The following is a 14905-nucleotide window of genomic DNA, read 5'->3' as shown; positions in this document are numbered from 1 at the left end:
ATCGGTTTGTTTCTAAATAGCCCAACGTTCTTATTTGTACTATTTTATTTCATTATATTTGCTATGGCATTGGGTACTTCATATATCTTCTTGAAAATGAGGCATCAGCCATCGAGTATGGACCACCCAAAACATCATGGGTGTTGGAATCCAAAAGACCAGTCCATAATGTCCATTAATTCCGTACACGTACGATGCAACACACATCTCTGAAATCAATAACTATTTAATGTAAGAAAAAAAATTAAATAGAATTTTCTTCTAGTGTGATGAGGCGGAGTTTAAAAATTATAACTCTCCTCACGAATTTTATATGTACTCTATTTACATAAAAGCTTATTATACGTACGAAAACCCCAAAATAAAACGAGAAAGAAATTAAAGAAATATGGAGAAGCTCGTTTTAACCCTAATGCTAATCATATGCTTATCATCAGTGCTGTAGTCGGAAACCCATATTATATTTGTATTTGTGATTACCGATTGGTTTAATCACAAAAAGTGCGGTGACAGACTCGTTAGTCCTATGCCAATATAGTTAATAATAAGATTGTACGGGAATACACTATGTGATAGCATATTTAGAACGCTTATTCGGTTTGTATACTGTTATTTGGTGTCACGTGTTTCCAAAGCCGGAGATTGTAGGAAATTTTGGATTCCACATTACTAACTCAACGTGTATAACTATCGTTTGATATATTGTCTAAATTAATGTAATTCACTAAAAATTAAAATTTGGCCTAAAATATAGTATCTGTAATTTGTTATGTAAATAAGTGTAGATGGTCATATGAGATTTTCTCTTTGGTGATGGTCAAATAGACAATAAAGGTCATATATTTTATATTGCAAATTTAAGCAATGGTATTGGTCCCTCGGATGTCAATATAATTATTCCAACATTTTCCGTATTCTCTCTATAGTATGATGTGAAGAACGTCTGAAATCGTTTGGAAGATCCATAACAACTCTAATGTAACTCTACCACTTAATTTAATAGTATGAATTAAGATACGTCGTTTCCGCTCTATAGTTTATGCTCTTTTTTCATTGTTTTTAATTAATCACCATAGAGAGTTTCATACTCCCCCATCCACAAAAAATATTCTCATTTGTGGATGACATGAGTTTGACGGGGGACGGAGGGAGTAGTAATTTGATAGATCGAGAAGGTATCACTAAAAAATTGGGAATTCCAACTAGTTAGAGTTTGAAGAAGTGAAAATTCGATATAGTTATATTAATTCATTAGATTAGATTTCCTCTTTGCAGCTGTACACTAAATCTATCCACATGAAAATGACACATCGAGTATGATAGGTGGTGTCCACTAATTACACGTACAATGCAACACATCCACAAAATCATTTTTTTACTGTAAGAAAAGAAATGAGATTAAATTTATGAATGAATTCAATTTTGTTCTAGTGTAAATGCGGTGGAGAAAGTTGAGTATGGAGAAGCTGAAGTTCATCCTAACACTAATGCTAATCATATCCTTATCATCGGAAGCCCACATTGTCTCCGAGACAAAGAAGATGACGCGCCTCCATTTCTACCTCCACGACGTCATCGGCGGCGACAGACCCACCGTCTGGGGCGTGGCACAATGCAACCTAACCGACGTTCTGCCGTCGTCGTTCGGGAGGGTGATGGTGCTGGACAACCTCGTCACGTCCGGGCCAGACCCAGACTCGGAGGAGGTGGGGCGGATGCAGGGGACAGTGGGCCAGGCCGACCTCCACGAGAAGGCTCTCGTCATGCTCCTCAACCTCGTGTTCACCAAGGGCGAGTTCGAGGGCAGCACGCTCAGCATTCTCGGCCGGAATCCGTTGGCTGCTGAGTCGAGGGAGGTTCCAATCGTGGCCGGCACCGGCGCCTTTAGGATGGCCACCGGCTATATTATCTCAAGCACTTATTATAATGACCCCGCTCGTGTTCGTAATGTGTACGAGTACAATGCGGTCGTGTATCATATGGATCCCAACGTCGTGTCGTTGCGCCGCTGAAAGAAATTATTGATCTAATATTTACTCTATCCTCAAAATAGTTATCTGTTTGGATTAGGCATGAGTTTTCATAAATTTTTTATCTGTTTGAATTAGGCATATGGGTTTTTATTACTGTAGTATTTTTAATAATTATTTAATGTAAGCAGACTTAGCTTTTAAATAGAATTTTCTTCTAGTGTGATGAAGCAGACTTAGCTTAAAAAATTACTAAGAGTGTTCACAGTGAGAGTGAGAGGGCCATGGCCCTTGGCCCGGAGTCGGCCCAGGCGCAGCCCCCCACTACCGAGGCGAGGAGGACTGGCGGCCCGGGGGTGGATGAGAGAGAGCCGAACTCTCGGTCAGGCCGAGGCTCTTGGGTGCGGCCCGCGGCTCGCCACTGCAGGGGCCGAGAGCCGCGGCCCTCCCCCTCCCCCTTCCTCCCGTTTTTTTATCATTCTCCCGGCTGTGGAGACTTGGGATTTGGAAACTTTTTGTCTTCCCAACCGTGGAGATCGAGTGGAGATCGAGTTCAACACCGGAGTCAGTCCTCCTCTCATCAGCAGAGGAATGTGGGTCGTCCCCAATCGGGGTTCGGAGACTACCGGCCCAATATGGACGCGATCAACAACCCTTCTCAGCAATTCCAATCCTCCCAATTCCAATCCTCCCAATCTCCTCTATCTGAATCTAATAGATTAACGTGGGAACAACTTATGGGGACACCACCAGAGACCCCGACATCCGGTACTGTGGATATGGGGAGAGGAGGCGGTGGCGGTGGGCGAAATGGCGGGGTGGGGGGCGAAGCCAAGGTGGTGGGCGAAGCGCCGGCCGCGACGGAGGGCAGGGGACCGGCGGAGGAGGCAGGCGAAGTGGTGGGCGAGGCGGTGGAGGCGGACGCGGTGGAGGTGGCGGTGGAGGCCGGCGGTCGACCTTCTACAGCAATGAAGAATCCATTGCTGTAGCCAGAGCCTGGGAGGCGGTCATGATGGATTCTATAATCGGTACGGATCAGACCGACGTTTGCTTCTGGAAGCGCGTTCTAGAAGTGTACAACGGGTTCAAACCAGATGGGAGCGTCGAGCGTACACAAAGCCAGATCCGGAAGAAGTTTGGAAGGATTACTAAAACAGTGAAGAGGTTCAGTGGCATATACGAGACCCAACTCCACCTTGCTGAGAGCGACCGCACTGAAGCCGACGTACGAGCGTTGTCGTATCAGTTGTTCAATACTGAAAAGTGGCCCAAGTTTACCTACTGGGACGAATACTTCGTTCTGCGTGACTGCCCGAAATTCAGGTCCCTCATCGACAAAGAGCCTGTCCCTGGGCCGAAGCGGACAAGATTCGGCGTCGCCGGCAACTACAGCAGTAGTAGCGACTCACGTGCCTTCGAAATGAACGACGATGCTTCGGAGGACGAGCCCCCCTCCACACTCTCGTGGCGCCCATGTCCGTAGGGTCAGCGTGCCGCAATCCGGGAAGCTAGAACCGGCTCCCAATTCTCCGCTGCGAGTGCTACAGCAGTGCCCTCAACACTGAAGGCGGCGTTGGCTCATACCCTAGAGGGTGCAGATGATGAAGCAACTTCAGGATAGCTCTTGTACGAGAAGTCGACTGATCCGGAGACCAGGAGATTCTACTACGACCTCATTATTCGACTGAGGTCGAAGTTGGGGTGGGGCGAAGGGTCGTAGATGGGCGGTGCAAGCGGCAGTGGCGGCGATGGAGGCGGTGGCGACGGCGGTGAAGAAGATGTGATGGATTCCGATGACGACACCGGGTAGGCGGGCGGTGGCGTCATTTTTTTTATTGTTTTTAAAAAAATTTCGTTGTATAATTTTACCCTATCTATAATACGACGAAAATTTGGTTTCAAATTGTTCTAATAATTTTTAAAGGATGCATTTCTTTTAAAATATGCATTTTTTAATTACTATAGGCATATAATTTTTATCCTAGTAATATTAAAATATAACAAAAATGTATGAAAATAATTTTAATTGTTGAAAAATAACAAAATATGGTGGCCGGCCACCATTGTAGTGGCCAAGTATTCATGGGCAGGGCCAAGTTTGTTGGGCATGCCCAAGAAATGGTGGCTTGGGCATATCCAAGAGGGCCACCACTGTGGACACTCTAACTCTCCTCACAAATTTTATATGTACTCTACTTTCCATAAAACCTTATTACGGGAAAACCACAAAATAAAACGTGAAAGAAATTATAGAAAGATCGAGAAGCTCCTTTTAACCCTAATGCTAATCTTATGCTTATCATCAGTGCTACAGTCGGACACCTATATATTATATTTTGTATTTGTGTTTATCGATTCAAATTATGTGGGACGACTCAAAATGATATACTGGGTCAAATTATGTGGGACGGAGAGAGTATCTGTCTGGATTAGGTATGAGTTTTCATAAATTTGTTATCTGTTTGAATTAGGCATATGGGTTTTTATTACTGTATTTCATTTAGTGTGATGCAAGGGCAATAAACTCCACTATTTTTAATGGAATTGTATTTGGAATGATTAATTTTATTGGTTGATGTGTTTTGAGGGGAAAAAATACTAATGATCTAGCAATTATAGTTTGGGTAAATAATAGTCCCTAGCTAATTATGGTAAATAATAGGCACCATAATTCAGGAATTATTGCTACCTAGCTTGTCTTAGAATGGTATAGGCAACATATCGAAAGGGAAGGAGAGAAAAGATGAGTAAATGTGAATGATCGTAATTGCTGTGTCTATTATCTCAGTGTATGTGTCTCTTCGAATAGAGATTGTCTTAGCCTATGTACATGGTAAGACTTGGAGAGGAGACTAGAATCAATTATAATAAATACAAGATCAATCTATTTTCGGATTAGGCGTGATTTGATTCTGATGTGATTTTGATTTATTTTCTTTTTCAAACAGCTTGTTCCCATAATTTGATCATAATAGTTCTTCTAACATGTGCTCGTGCTTTTTCCACGACAGTCTACAGACTTTTAACAAAATATATAACAAAAAGCATATGTTTGCGTTTAATGATATTGATAGGCTTTAATTGCATATCTTGAAGAAAAGGAGTGATTCTGGAGGAGAGTTTGACAGAAAGACAACCATGGTGGTAGAAATCAATAGGAGGATGAGAACCTAATGAAAGCACCAATTTGATAGGCTTTAATTGCCTATCTTGAAGAAAAGGGGTGATTAGCGTGAATTTGAGAGAGATTGAGGGAGATATCGGTTTTCTCCAAGAAGGAGAAAACGTGTTTGAGAGAATGATAAATATTAATTTAATTCATTCTGCTTCATAATAATAAAAGACTCCACACATATTTATAATATGTGTGGTACAAAAAGATCTCCTATAAACTAGGGAAATAAATCAAAATCAAATCAAATCCTAACCATTAGGGAAAGTAAATAAAATCATAGCGACTAAATAATACTAAAACATAAATAAGCTAAATAAATATACGGAGAGAATATCAACTCCCTTCCGGAATAAAATAGAATATCAGGTCCCTATCAGATATCCAACGCTATAACTTAGACTATAACAAAAATCACATGTTTGCATTATGCAAATCACCTTTGAAGTGTAAAATATTCACTTATATAAGTCTAAATGAAATCCAAAAATAATGAGAAATAAAATATATATTGAGTATGAATCCATAATTTCTGTCCAATCTCAATTAGTTTGAGGATTTTTTAGAGTGACCCAAAAACAAATTCGTGGGGGGCTTAACGCAAAGCTGACAATATCCAAACTACTGTTACAATCGACAATCTGAACAAGTGATATCAGAGCCACATCGAGTGAGGCCCAGGATGACTCAAGTTCGATTCGGACTCGTAATGTTTCGATGTGTCGTCTGCGTCTGTCTGTTCCCGATGTGATCTGGTTTGAGGGGGAGGTTTGTTGAGTACAAATCCATCCAATATCAGGAGTCTGAGAGAAGTTCGAACGTGTATATAATTACAGTCCAACCCCAATTAGTAAGAGGCCTTTTGGGAGAAACCCAAAAACAAATCCGTGCAGGCTTGACCCAAAACGGACAATATCAAACTGCTGTTACAATCGACAATCCGAACATAATACAAGTAGAAGCATAGCCAATTAATCCAGTGTCCTCAACGTAGTTGCATAATATACCAGTTGATTTCGCAAAAAACCACTGTGACGCCATGTTAAGGGATAATTTCCCTTAACAAGATTTCGGCGTCGCGAATGCGATCGGCGGAGGGACTCCTTGTCAATCAATGCATCATCGATTCCAACGATGATGACCAATCATGACAGTTCAACCACTGTATCAACAACTCTTCATGGGTGTTTTCGAACCATTTTAGGCCTACTAGTGATTCACCTTGAGTGGCTCGACTTTAGTGATTTTGTGGGATCATTGATTGGATCGAGTGTTGGGCCTTTCGAGGTCAACACGAGTGTTGGATCCTACGGGATCAACACAAATATGGGGGCCATCGTAGTCAACAAAATTGTTGGTTCATTCAGGGTCAACGGAAGGAACTCATATCTTGGAGCTAGTTCGGCACAAATGGCACCAAAGCGGATACCATGCGTTGAGAAGCCATCTAAGTTTGGAGGAACTAACTTCAAGAGGTGCCACAGAAGATGTTGTTCTCCCTAACAACATTAGGCATAGTGAAAGAGGAGCCACCCGCAACAAGTGAGGAAGATTTTCAAAGTTTGGAGTCATCCTCGACTATGACACTTGGCATAAAGGAGAGTATCTTTGTAAAAACTTTATTTTAAACGTGTGAATATCTAGAGAAGAAGTATCGTGGTGATGACATATGTATAAAGAAGTTTGTAGAAACCAAATACTTGGACTACAAAATAGTCGATATCTAACATGTCATAGAACAAGTTCAAGAGTTTCAACTGATCATCCACGACCTCATGGCCGAGAAAATGGTCGTGCCGGACAATTTCACAACTGGCACGATCATTGAGAAGTTTCTCTCAAGCTGGATGGACTTCAGGAAAAAGTGCCCAAAAAAAGTGCTTCACTTATGGTGGAATAGGAGTAGAATTTTTCATAGCTAGATTAATTTATTTGTTGAATTTTCATAGTTAATTTATCATCTAGTAATTAATTTATTTATATATTTTTAATTAATTCATTTGTCAAATTCCTATTGTTATTTCATTACCTAGTACTCCCTTCATCCCAAGAAAGATGACCTCATCCTTGGGCGGCACGAGAATTTTTGCAACTTTATTTTGTGTGTGAAGTGGAGAGAGTAAATTAAGAGAAGAAGTAAAGTAGAAAGAAATGTATTTTCGTTTTTAGTAATGAGTCATCTTGATTGAGACAAACTAAAAAGAAAAGTGGACCATCTTCAATGGGATAAAGGGTGTAAATAATTTATTTGTAATTTATTTTTATTTTTCCACACTAGCAATTTTTGCAAATTATTTTTTTATTTAAATATGTTAGTGTAAAATCATAAAGAACTGACCTTTATAATCTAAGAATAAAAAAATATTTATCCCCATAAATATGCATATACATATTATTAGTAAATATTTTAAAGTTATTCTTTTTATTTAAAGAAATACATTCTTCCACTATTTCAACACTGGCATTGTCACCGTATGTATCTTTATTTCTATTGTTTATTCTGTAATGATCTCTCTCTTATTTTTCGTCTCTCTAAGTGTTACTGTCATCATTGACACTACTTATAAATATGCAATAATTTATTAATAGTATTTTGGACCCCTACCTCCTAGTATCAAAATCTAAGGTTTGTTATTGCCATAATTGATATGTTGTTAATTATATTTGTATTTGTGATTCCCGGTAGATTTAATCACGAAAAATGTGGAGGCTGACTCTTTAGTCCTATGCTGATTAATAATAAGATTGTTTGAGATTAGATTATTTGATAGCATATTCGATCGCTTATTCAGTTTGTATACTAATATTTGGTGTCACGTGTTGCCCAAGTCGGTGAATGCTGGAAATTTTGAAGTTTCTTGACTAATTCAATGCATATGGGCTACGTCTATCTATTGATTATCCAATTTAAGTGCTTTATTAAAAATTAAAGTTCGGCCTAAAGTATATTTAATTTGTTATGAAAAAATTGTATATACTACATGGAATTTTATATTTGTTGAAGAATCAATAGAAAATAAAAAGATCTTATATTTTTAAATAGAGATGTAATAAAATGCAAACTCTAAATATTGTACAAACTCCAAACTATGATCTGAATCATTAAAAACTGTCAAAAGATAACAAAATATTAACAGAAAATGTCAACACATGCAGTGTCAATGATTGATGTTGTGTAGACATTTTCTATTGATGTTATTTTGTCATCAGGTGATATTTTCTAATGGTCTAGATCATAATTTAGACTTTATACATTATTTAGAAATTTGCATTTTATCACTATCTTTTATAAATATAAGTTAGGATTATATAACCCATGACATTAGTATAATTATTCAACTAGTTAGAGTTTGAAAAGAAGTGAAAGTACGTGTTAAAATGCTATAATCACAAAAGGATACAGAAAATCTCCATAGTTATATTAATTCATTAGATTTCCTCTTGGCAGCTGCATACTAAATCTATCTACTTGAAAATGAGGCATCGAGTATCATGGGTGGTGTCCATTAATTGCACGTACAATGCAACACATCCAGAATATCATTTTTTAATGTAAAAATGAACATAAAAGAATATAAATTGTGATCAGAATTCTCTTCTAGTGTGATGAGGCGGACTTTAAATTATCTTCTCCATTTATATAAGCATTCTAGGTAGCTAAAAAATCTCATTATCCCAAAAACCCCAAAAACAAAGCTGAGTATGGAGAAGCAGAAGCTCGTCCTAACCCTAATGCTAATAATCATATGTTTATCATCAGCCCAAATTGTCTCCGAGACAAAGAAGATTACGCGCATCCATTTCTACCTCCACGACATCATCGGTGGCGACAGCCCCACCGTCTGGCGCGTGGCGGAAAGCAACCTAACCGATGTTCTGCCGTCGGCGTTCGGGATGGTACTGGTGCTGGACAACCCCGTCACATCCGGGCCCGAGCTAGACTCCGGGGAGCTGGGGCGGATGCAGGGGACCGTGGCGTTGGCCGACCTCCGCGAGCAGGCTCTCGCGATGGTCCTCAACCTTGTGTTCACCAAGGGGGAGTTCGAGGGCAGCACGCTTAGCATTCTCGGCCGGAACCCGTTGGGCGCCGAGTTAAGGGAGGTTTCCATCGTGGGCGGCACCGGCGCCTTTAGGATGGCCACTGGTTATGTTATGATTACCACTTATTATAATGACCCAGCTCAGGTTCGTAATGTGTACGAGTACACTTTGGTCGTCTTTCATACGGATTCCAACTTCGTGTGGTCGACCCGCTGAAATTATTGATCCAAAATAGCTACTACCTGTTTGAATAAGGCATGAACTTTAATAAATTTGTCATTTCTTTGGATTTGTCATGAGTTGTAATATTTTATGTAAGTGCAATAAAACTCTTAGTACTACTATTTAAATGGATCTTTGAATGATTAATTTTGTTTGTTGATGTGTTTTGAACTTGAATTAAAGCTCTAAAAATCCAAACTAGTATTATCAACCAATATCAATCTAAACGTAAAAATCTTTAATGAACCTGGAGCGTTATCAAGTTCAAAGACTATGAACAAATGTATACAAGGGGAGTGATAAACTGCAAACTTATATGTTGTACAAACTCAAAACTTCTCAACACAGCTTCAACATTGTTTCAATATAATATCAACACAGTGTAAAATTTTAAGATTTTAATGTCAACATAGTATCAACACAATATCAACACAACATCAATCATTAACTACCGTTGAAATTCTGTTGACATTTTCTTGTTGATGCTTTTTTGTGATCTGTTGACATTTTTCAATGGTCCAGATCATAGTTTTGAGTTAGTACAATATTTAGAGTTTTCATTTGATCACATGCCATGTATATAATCCATAAATTCTTACACATATCCAAGGAGAAAAGGATAAAACACTTCTCGTGACCAGAAATTTAAACAAGTTGGTGCTGAAATTTATAATGATAATAATAATTCTAAATTGTATATATAATAATATTCTGAAATTTATAATAATAATAATAATAATAATAATAATAATAGTAAATAATAATAATATAGTAATATTAAAATACTTAATTTTATATATAATGAGTTTACAATATTTATTCAAAGCATTAGAAACAATTGCAATGAAAAATTAACACAAATCTTCATTCTCGAACATAAATAACATATTGCAACTCAAATTCCTAACTATTTAATTCCAAAATCTATAAAACCAAATTATAATTCATTGAGTGAACTACGTCAAGAGTCCCTAACGTTTCCAAAAGTTACACTGCAGTCCCCTAGGGAAAAAAAATACCTCCACATAACCCTACTCTTTTACATAATCACAAATCGGATATTTGTAGCCATTTTTCGGACCAAATTGCCCATTTGGCTTTAGGGGCATTTTAGTCAATTTCTTAAAAGCTGTAGACCTACTTGACTGTCTTGCAGCAGACCTACACTCTAATGTCATCATATTTGAAATTTCCAACGAAAATTATTTCTCACACTTAGAAAGCATTTTTGTTTCTCACACTAGAAAAATATTTCCTCTGCAGACCTACTGTCGTTTACCCTCTCTCGACGATATTTCATATTGCTGTAAACCTACCGTCGTTTACTCACTCATTCATCCATGTCGCAGCAGACGTAAATGTACATCGCAATTTAGGTAAGTTCCACTAATTTTGTGTGTTCCTGCAGCTTATTGTTTACTAGCTTCTGCTCCTGCCTTCTCTTCCTCGGTGGAAGCTTTGGGACAGTTGGTTCAGCTTCAAATTCTTCAATCTCTTCAATAACAACTCCTGTGTATTTTGGCGTCTTGAATTTGAGAAGAGCTTGCGCTTCCTCTTCCATCTTTTTCAGTATATCAGCAGCTCGGGTTATCTCCAAAACGTATATGTGAACTAGGTTTGTGGCAGTAACAACAACCTTGATGAATTCAATGAGGTGTCCATCGTCAACAATGGGCATCAATGGACCTCCTATTACTTTGCCCTCATAGCCAGGACTATACTTTGGATGACAGTAATAAAACTCGTATATTGTCTTCCTATCATACTTCAACTTAAGTACCATACTAGACAAGTCTATCAAGTCGAATTGATTAATGTCGCAGTCATCGAAGAAAGTCAAATAACCACCAACATACTTCTTCTCATCTTTGGTTTCGAAGAACGAACCACCATGATGGAAAGCAACCGAAAACTTCCCAGGAGCCTCCTCTGTTAATCAAAATAAGACAAAATTAAACTTGTGACAAAATCAGACAACATTAAATAACCTAACCTAACTAACATAAATCAGATATGGATCTAAATTACCAAAACCAACTCTAAAGAAGTAAACATAGACTAGGGTTTCATTTAAAGAGTATTGACCAAAAGAATTGAAAGAGATATCAGAGTATTAAATGCAACAACTTAACCTAGATGATTAGAGGAAAGAAAAGTATCATAAATCACGATCAAAAATCTCGAGAGTACGACATCATCTCCAAGTCAAAATCACAAGGAAAGACTAAGGCTTCAAACCGAAGGCAAGATGCAAATATTCCAAAAAGAAATTCTAGAGTGTATAAAAAATTCAGCGGAAAACGACCAAGAGAAAGTATAGCTATGTATGAAGACACAACTACGCTTGAAGTTCAACATATCCTTTTTAATTCATTAATCTGCTCAACACCCGCCACCACTCGTCGTCATTCAACCTACACATAGGGAAAACACATGCATGGGCTGAGTATTTTGAAATACTCAGTGAGCTCGTTGCCAAAACATTTCATAAGTTATGCCACCCTTACCAAGTGAACTCGAGTTTTAAGCAGTTATAAGAAAAATAGCACGAGTATCACAAAATATATTTTCATAGACTGGCCAGTCAAAATAACCTCCCATTTTCTCATCAATTAACAATCATTCCATGGTGCGACGAAAGTGTGGCCACACTTTTCGTCCACGAGACCGGCCGACTTAGCAAGGACGGCTCTCGATCCCATTGTGTACACAGCCTGGTAGGGCTTGCGGCCCATACTCAGACCCGAATTCGTATAAGCATATCCAACAATCACATTTAAACAAACATAAGCATGGCATAACAGTTAAACCACCCTTATAACCCCGAACAACATTTTGATAAAATAAAAGAGAGTTTTTAGAGTAAAGCCCACCTCGATTGCTTAGTTTTCAAGTAGATTCGCTTTTCCGTTATCCGGCTTCGCAACCAAAGTTTCACCTTTTAATCATATAGGCACATATCACAAATTAGGTTCAATACTACTCTTACTCATGCATGTCTCATTACTTTTCCCTCTTCCCAACGATTTATCTTATCATTACTAATTAATCAAGATCATGTTTATCGCACACGAAGACTTAACCATCAAACACACACTACACAACACATCAACACACACACACACGGCACACACACATACACATGTCCCCACATCCCTTTTTATCCCTCTTTCACTCAACCAAGATGCATGAGGGTTCAAGAAGACCGATTAATCGGTTAGAAGAAGAAAAAGAAGAGGTAGAAGAAGAACAAACATAACTCTTAAACAAAAATACCTTTTTAGCGAAAAACAATCGGTAGAAAACAAGTATTAGCCTTGATTCTTCAAAGTTCTTGGATTAAACTTCAATTTCTCCTCAAAGGATGAAGGATTAATGGAGTAATGTAGAAGAAAAAATTGAGAGAGTGTGTGGGAGGGTGGGGGCCGAAAATTATGGGGGCTAGGGTTGATGTTTCTCTTATTTATAGTGCTCAACAAGATCTTTAGGTAATTAGAATAGAATATTTGGTAAGATCTCATTCTCCCAATTAATTAAAATAAAATAAAATAATATTGTGAAGTAGGGAAGAAGAATTAACAAAAATAGATCCTAGGGCAAATCCCTATAATTTTCGAAAATGAGGCTCTCCAACTAGCCATGATTTTGTTTTGGTATTTTTCCATATAGAATAAAATATCATGGAGCAAAATAAAAATAAGGAAAATTCTCCATGCAACAAGGTAAGGGGCGATTTCTAGCCTTTTTAAATAAGGCATGGATTTTTGGAATATTAACTAAAATAAGGTAAGGCAAGATCTCTTGAAGTATGGAAAGATTTGGTAGAATAATTAAATTCTAGGTATGGAAGGAAATCAAACAAGGAATAAATAAAATAGGCAAAATACCATTTCCTTCCCAACATAGTGATTTTCGAAAATCACTATTAAAAACAAAGGGGCCGATTTTTCTCTCTCTTTAAAAGGAAATAATTGGGTCTTGGATTTAATTTGGATAAATATCCCAAGGATTAAATTAATTCCGGAAGAAATGGAATTTCTCTTCAAGGGGTCTAGGGTTCGAAAATTACAAGAATTAGGGTGACAAGTAATTATGGAAATTTTCTCTAATATTCTCACTCACCCTTAAACAAATAATTGCCACATAATCTCATAACTTAATTTATCACATGCCACATCATCAAATTAAATAGGTTTGACTTTTCAAACTTTCAACACAAACCCTAACTCAAATCGACCATATCAACTCATGAAATAAAAGCATTCTCGATGTCACGTCATCAACAATTAATTCTAGGGCTCAAAAATTAAGGTTCTAAAATCCGGGATGTTACATAACCTAACTAACATAAATTCAGATATGGTTCTAAATTACCAAAAAATTTCAGAACCCTAAATCACAAACTGAGACTATGTATCAGTGAAATTTTAAATTGTGATTTCGAACTCAATCTTACTGTATTCTTCTTCGGGATAGAAAAAATCCAGTTCAGGATCTCGGACATCCCAAGTCTCTTTATCCACATCGATGACCTCGGGTCCATGTCTACGCGGCGGCAGCGCAGGCGATGATGAAAGCGATGACGGGGCCGATGTCGGTGGCGTTGGCGTTGGCGATGGCGTCGGCGACTGTGAAGTTGCGCGACTTTTTTTACGCCGACCCCCATTTCACGAGGAGGAAGCACCGGCGGACCCACCTCTCTCCCGTTTGGGCGCCATTGAAGGACGAGGGTTTACAACAGATACTAAGTCTGAGTAGGTAGGTGAGAGTGAAGTGGTATGGAGGGAAAGATTGTAAAATTGTAGAGCCGAAAGTTTTCGTTGTGAATATTTCAAAATGAATTCAAATTCCCAATCTAAGTCTATGTGTATATGTGGAGTGAAGAAGACAAAATGGCGCTGCACAATACGTCCAATCAATCGCTCGCGTTTTGAAAGTAGATGGCGAGGCGCATGCAGGCCGCCAATGTCAGACGGTGAGCTAAAATATCCGGAATGCCCTTTTAGGGCTTAAGGGAAATATAGTCCCAAAAAATCCGATTTGTGATTATGTAATAGGGTAGGGTTATGTGGAGTTATTTTTTTCCCCTAGGGGCCTACAGTGCAACTTTTGAAAACGATAGGGACTTTTGATGTAGTTCACTCTAATTCAAAAAACCGCTATAACAATTTAATTGAATATATAAATAAAGTATTAAAGTCTAATTTCAGTATCTTTAAATAATTGATTATCTATTCAGTTAAAACATCAACACTTGTTAGTTACATTTAGCTTGGTAGATAGTATAATTTTTTAATTTAAATAGGCAGTAGTTGGAGGGAGATGCATCTGTAAGAATAACAAGAAATAAAATGGAAATAGAAATATAAAAAAAATTATAATCGAGAAAATAGTGTAATATATATGTTGAAACATATGTACTAAAAACCATTTTTTGAGTTTATTATAAATTTGATAAATGGCTTATATATTGTAAACTCTCATTATTTAATGAGAATAA

The 14905-nt window shown here is 37.9% G+C and overlaps 3 protein-coding genes across 3 annotated transcripts; all 3 read left to right on the top strand.

The window, feature by feature from the left end:
* Positions 1-1425: 1425 nt before the first annotated feature.
* Positions 1426-2107, top strand: LOC125202751 (dirigent protein 1-like). The gene has a single exon (XM_048101200.1). It carries the CDS (start codon positions 1437-1439, stop codon positions 2010-2012), a length of 576 nt encoding a protein of 191 aa, XP_047957157.1. The 5' UTR covers positions 1426-1436; the 3' UTR covers positions 2013-2107.
* An 875-nt stretch (positions 2108-2982) lies between these two features.
* On the top strand, positions 2983-3453 carry LOC125194904. Its single transcript, XM_048093121.1, has one exon. The coding sequence runs from the start codon at positions 2983-2985 to the stop codon at positions 3451-3453; it is 471 nt and encodes a 156-aa protein (XP_047949078.1).
* Positions 3454-8797: 5344 nt separating this feature from the next.
* On the top strand, positions 8798-9527 carry LOC125202052 (dirigent protein 11-like). The gene has a single exon (XM_048100369.1). It carries the CDS (start codon positions 8845-8847, stop codon positions 9397-9399), a length of 555 nt encoding a protein of 184 aa, XP_047956326.1. The 5' UTR covers positions 8798-8844; the 3' UTR covers positions 9400-9527.
* Positions 9528-14905: the final 5378 nt, after the last annotated feature.

This window comes from Salvia hispanica, chromosome 1 (assembly GCF_023119035.1).
Source record: "Salvia hispanica cultivar TCC Black 2014 chromosome 1, UniMelb_Shisp_WGS_1.0, whole genome shotgun sequence".
Lineage (NCBI taxonomy): Eukaryota > Viridiplantae > Streptophyta > Magnoliopsida > Lamiales > Lamiaceae > Salvia > Salvia hispanica.
Note: the sequence above shows the minus strand (reverse complement) of the source record. Positions and strands in the feature narration are given on the sequence as shown.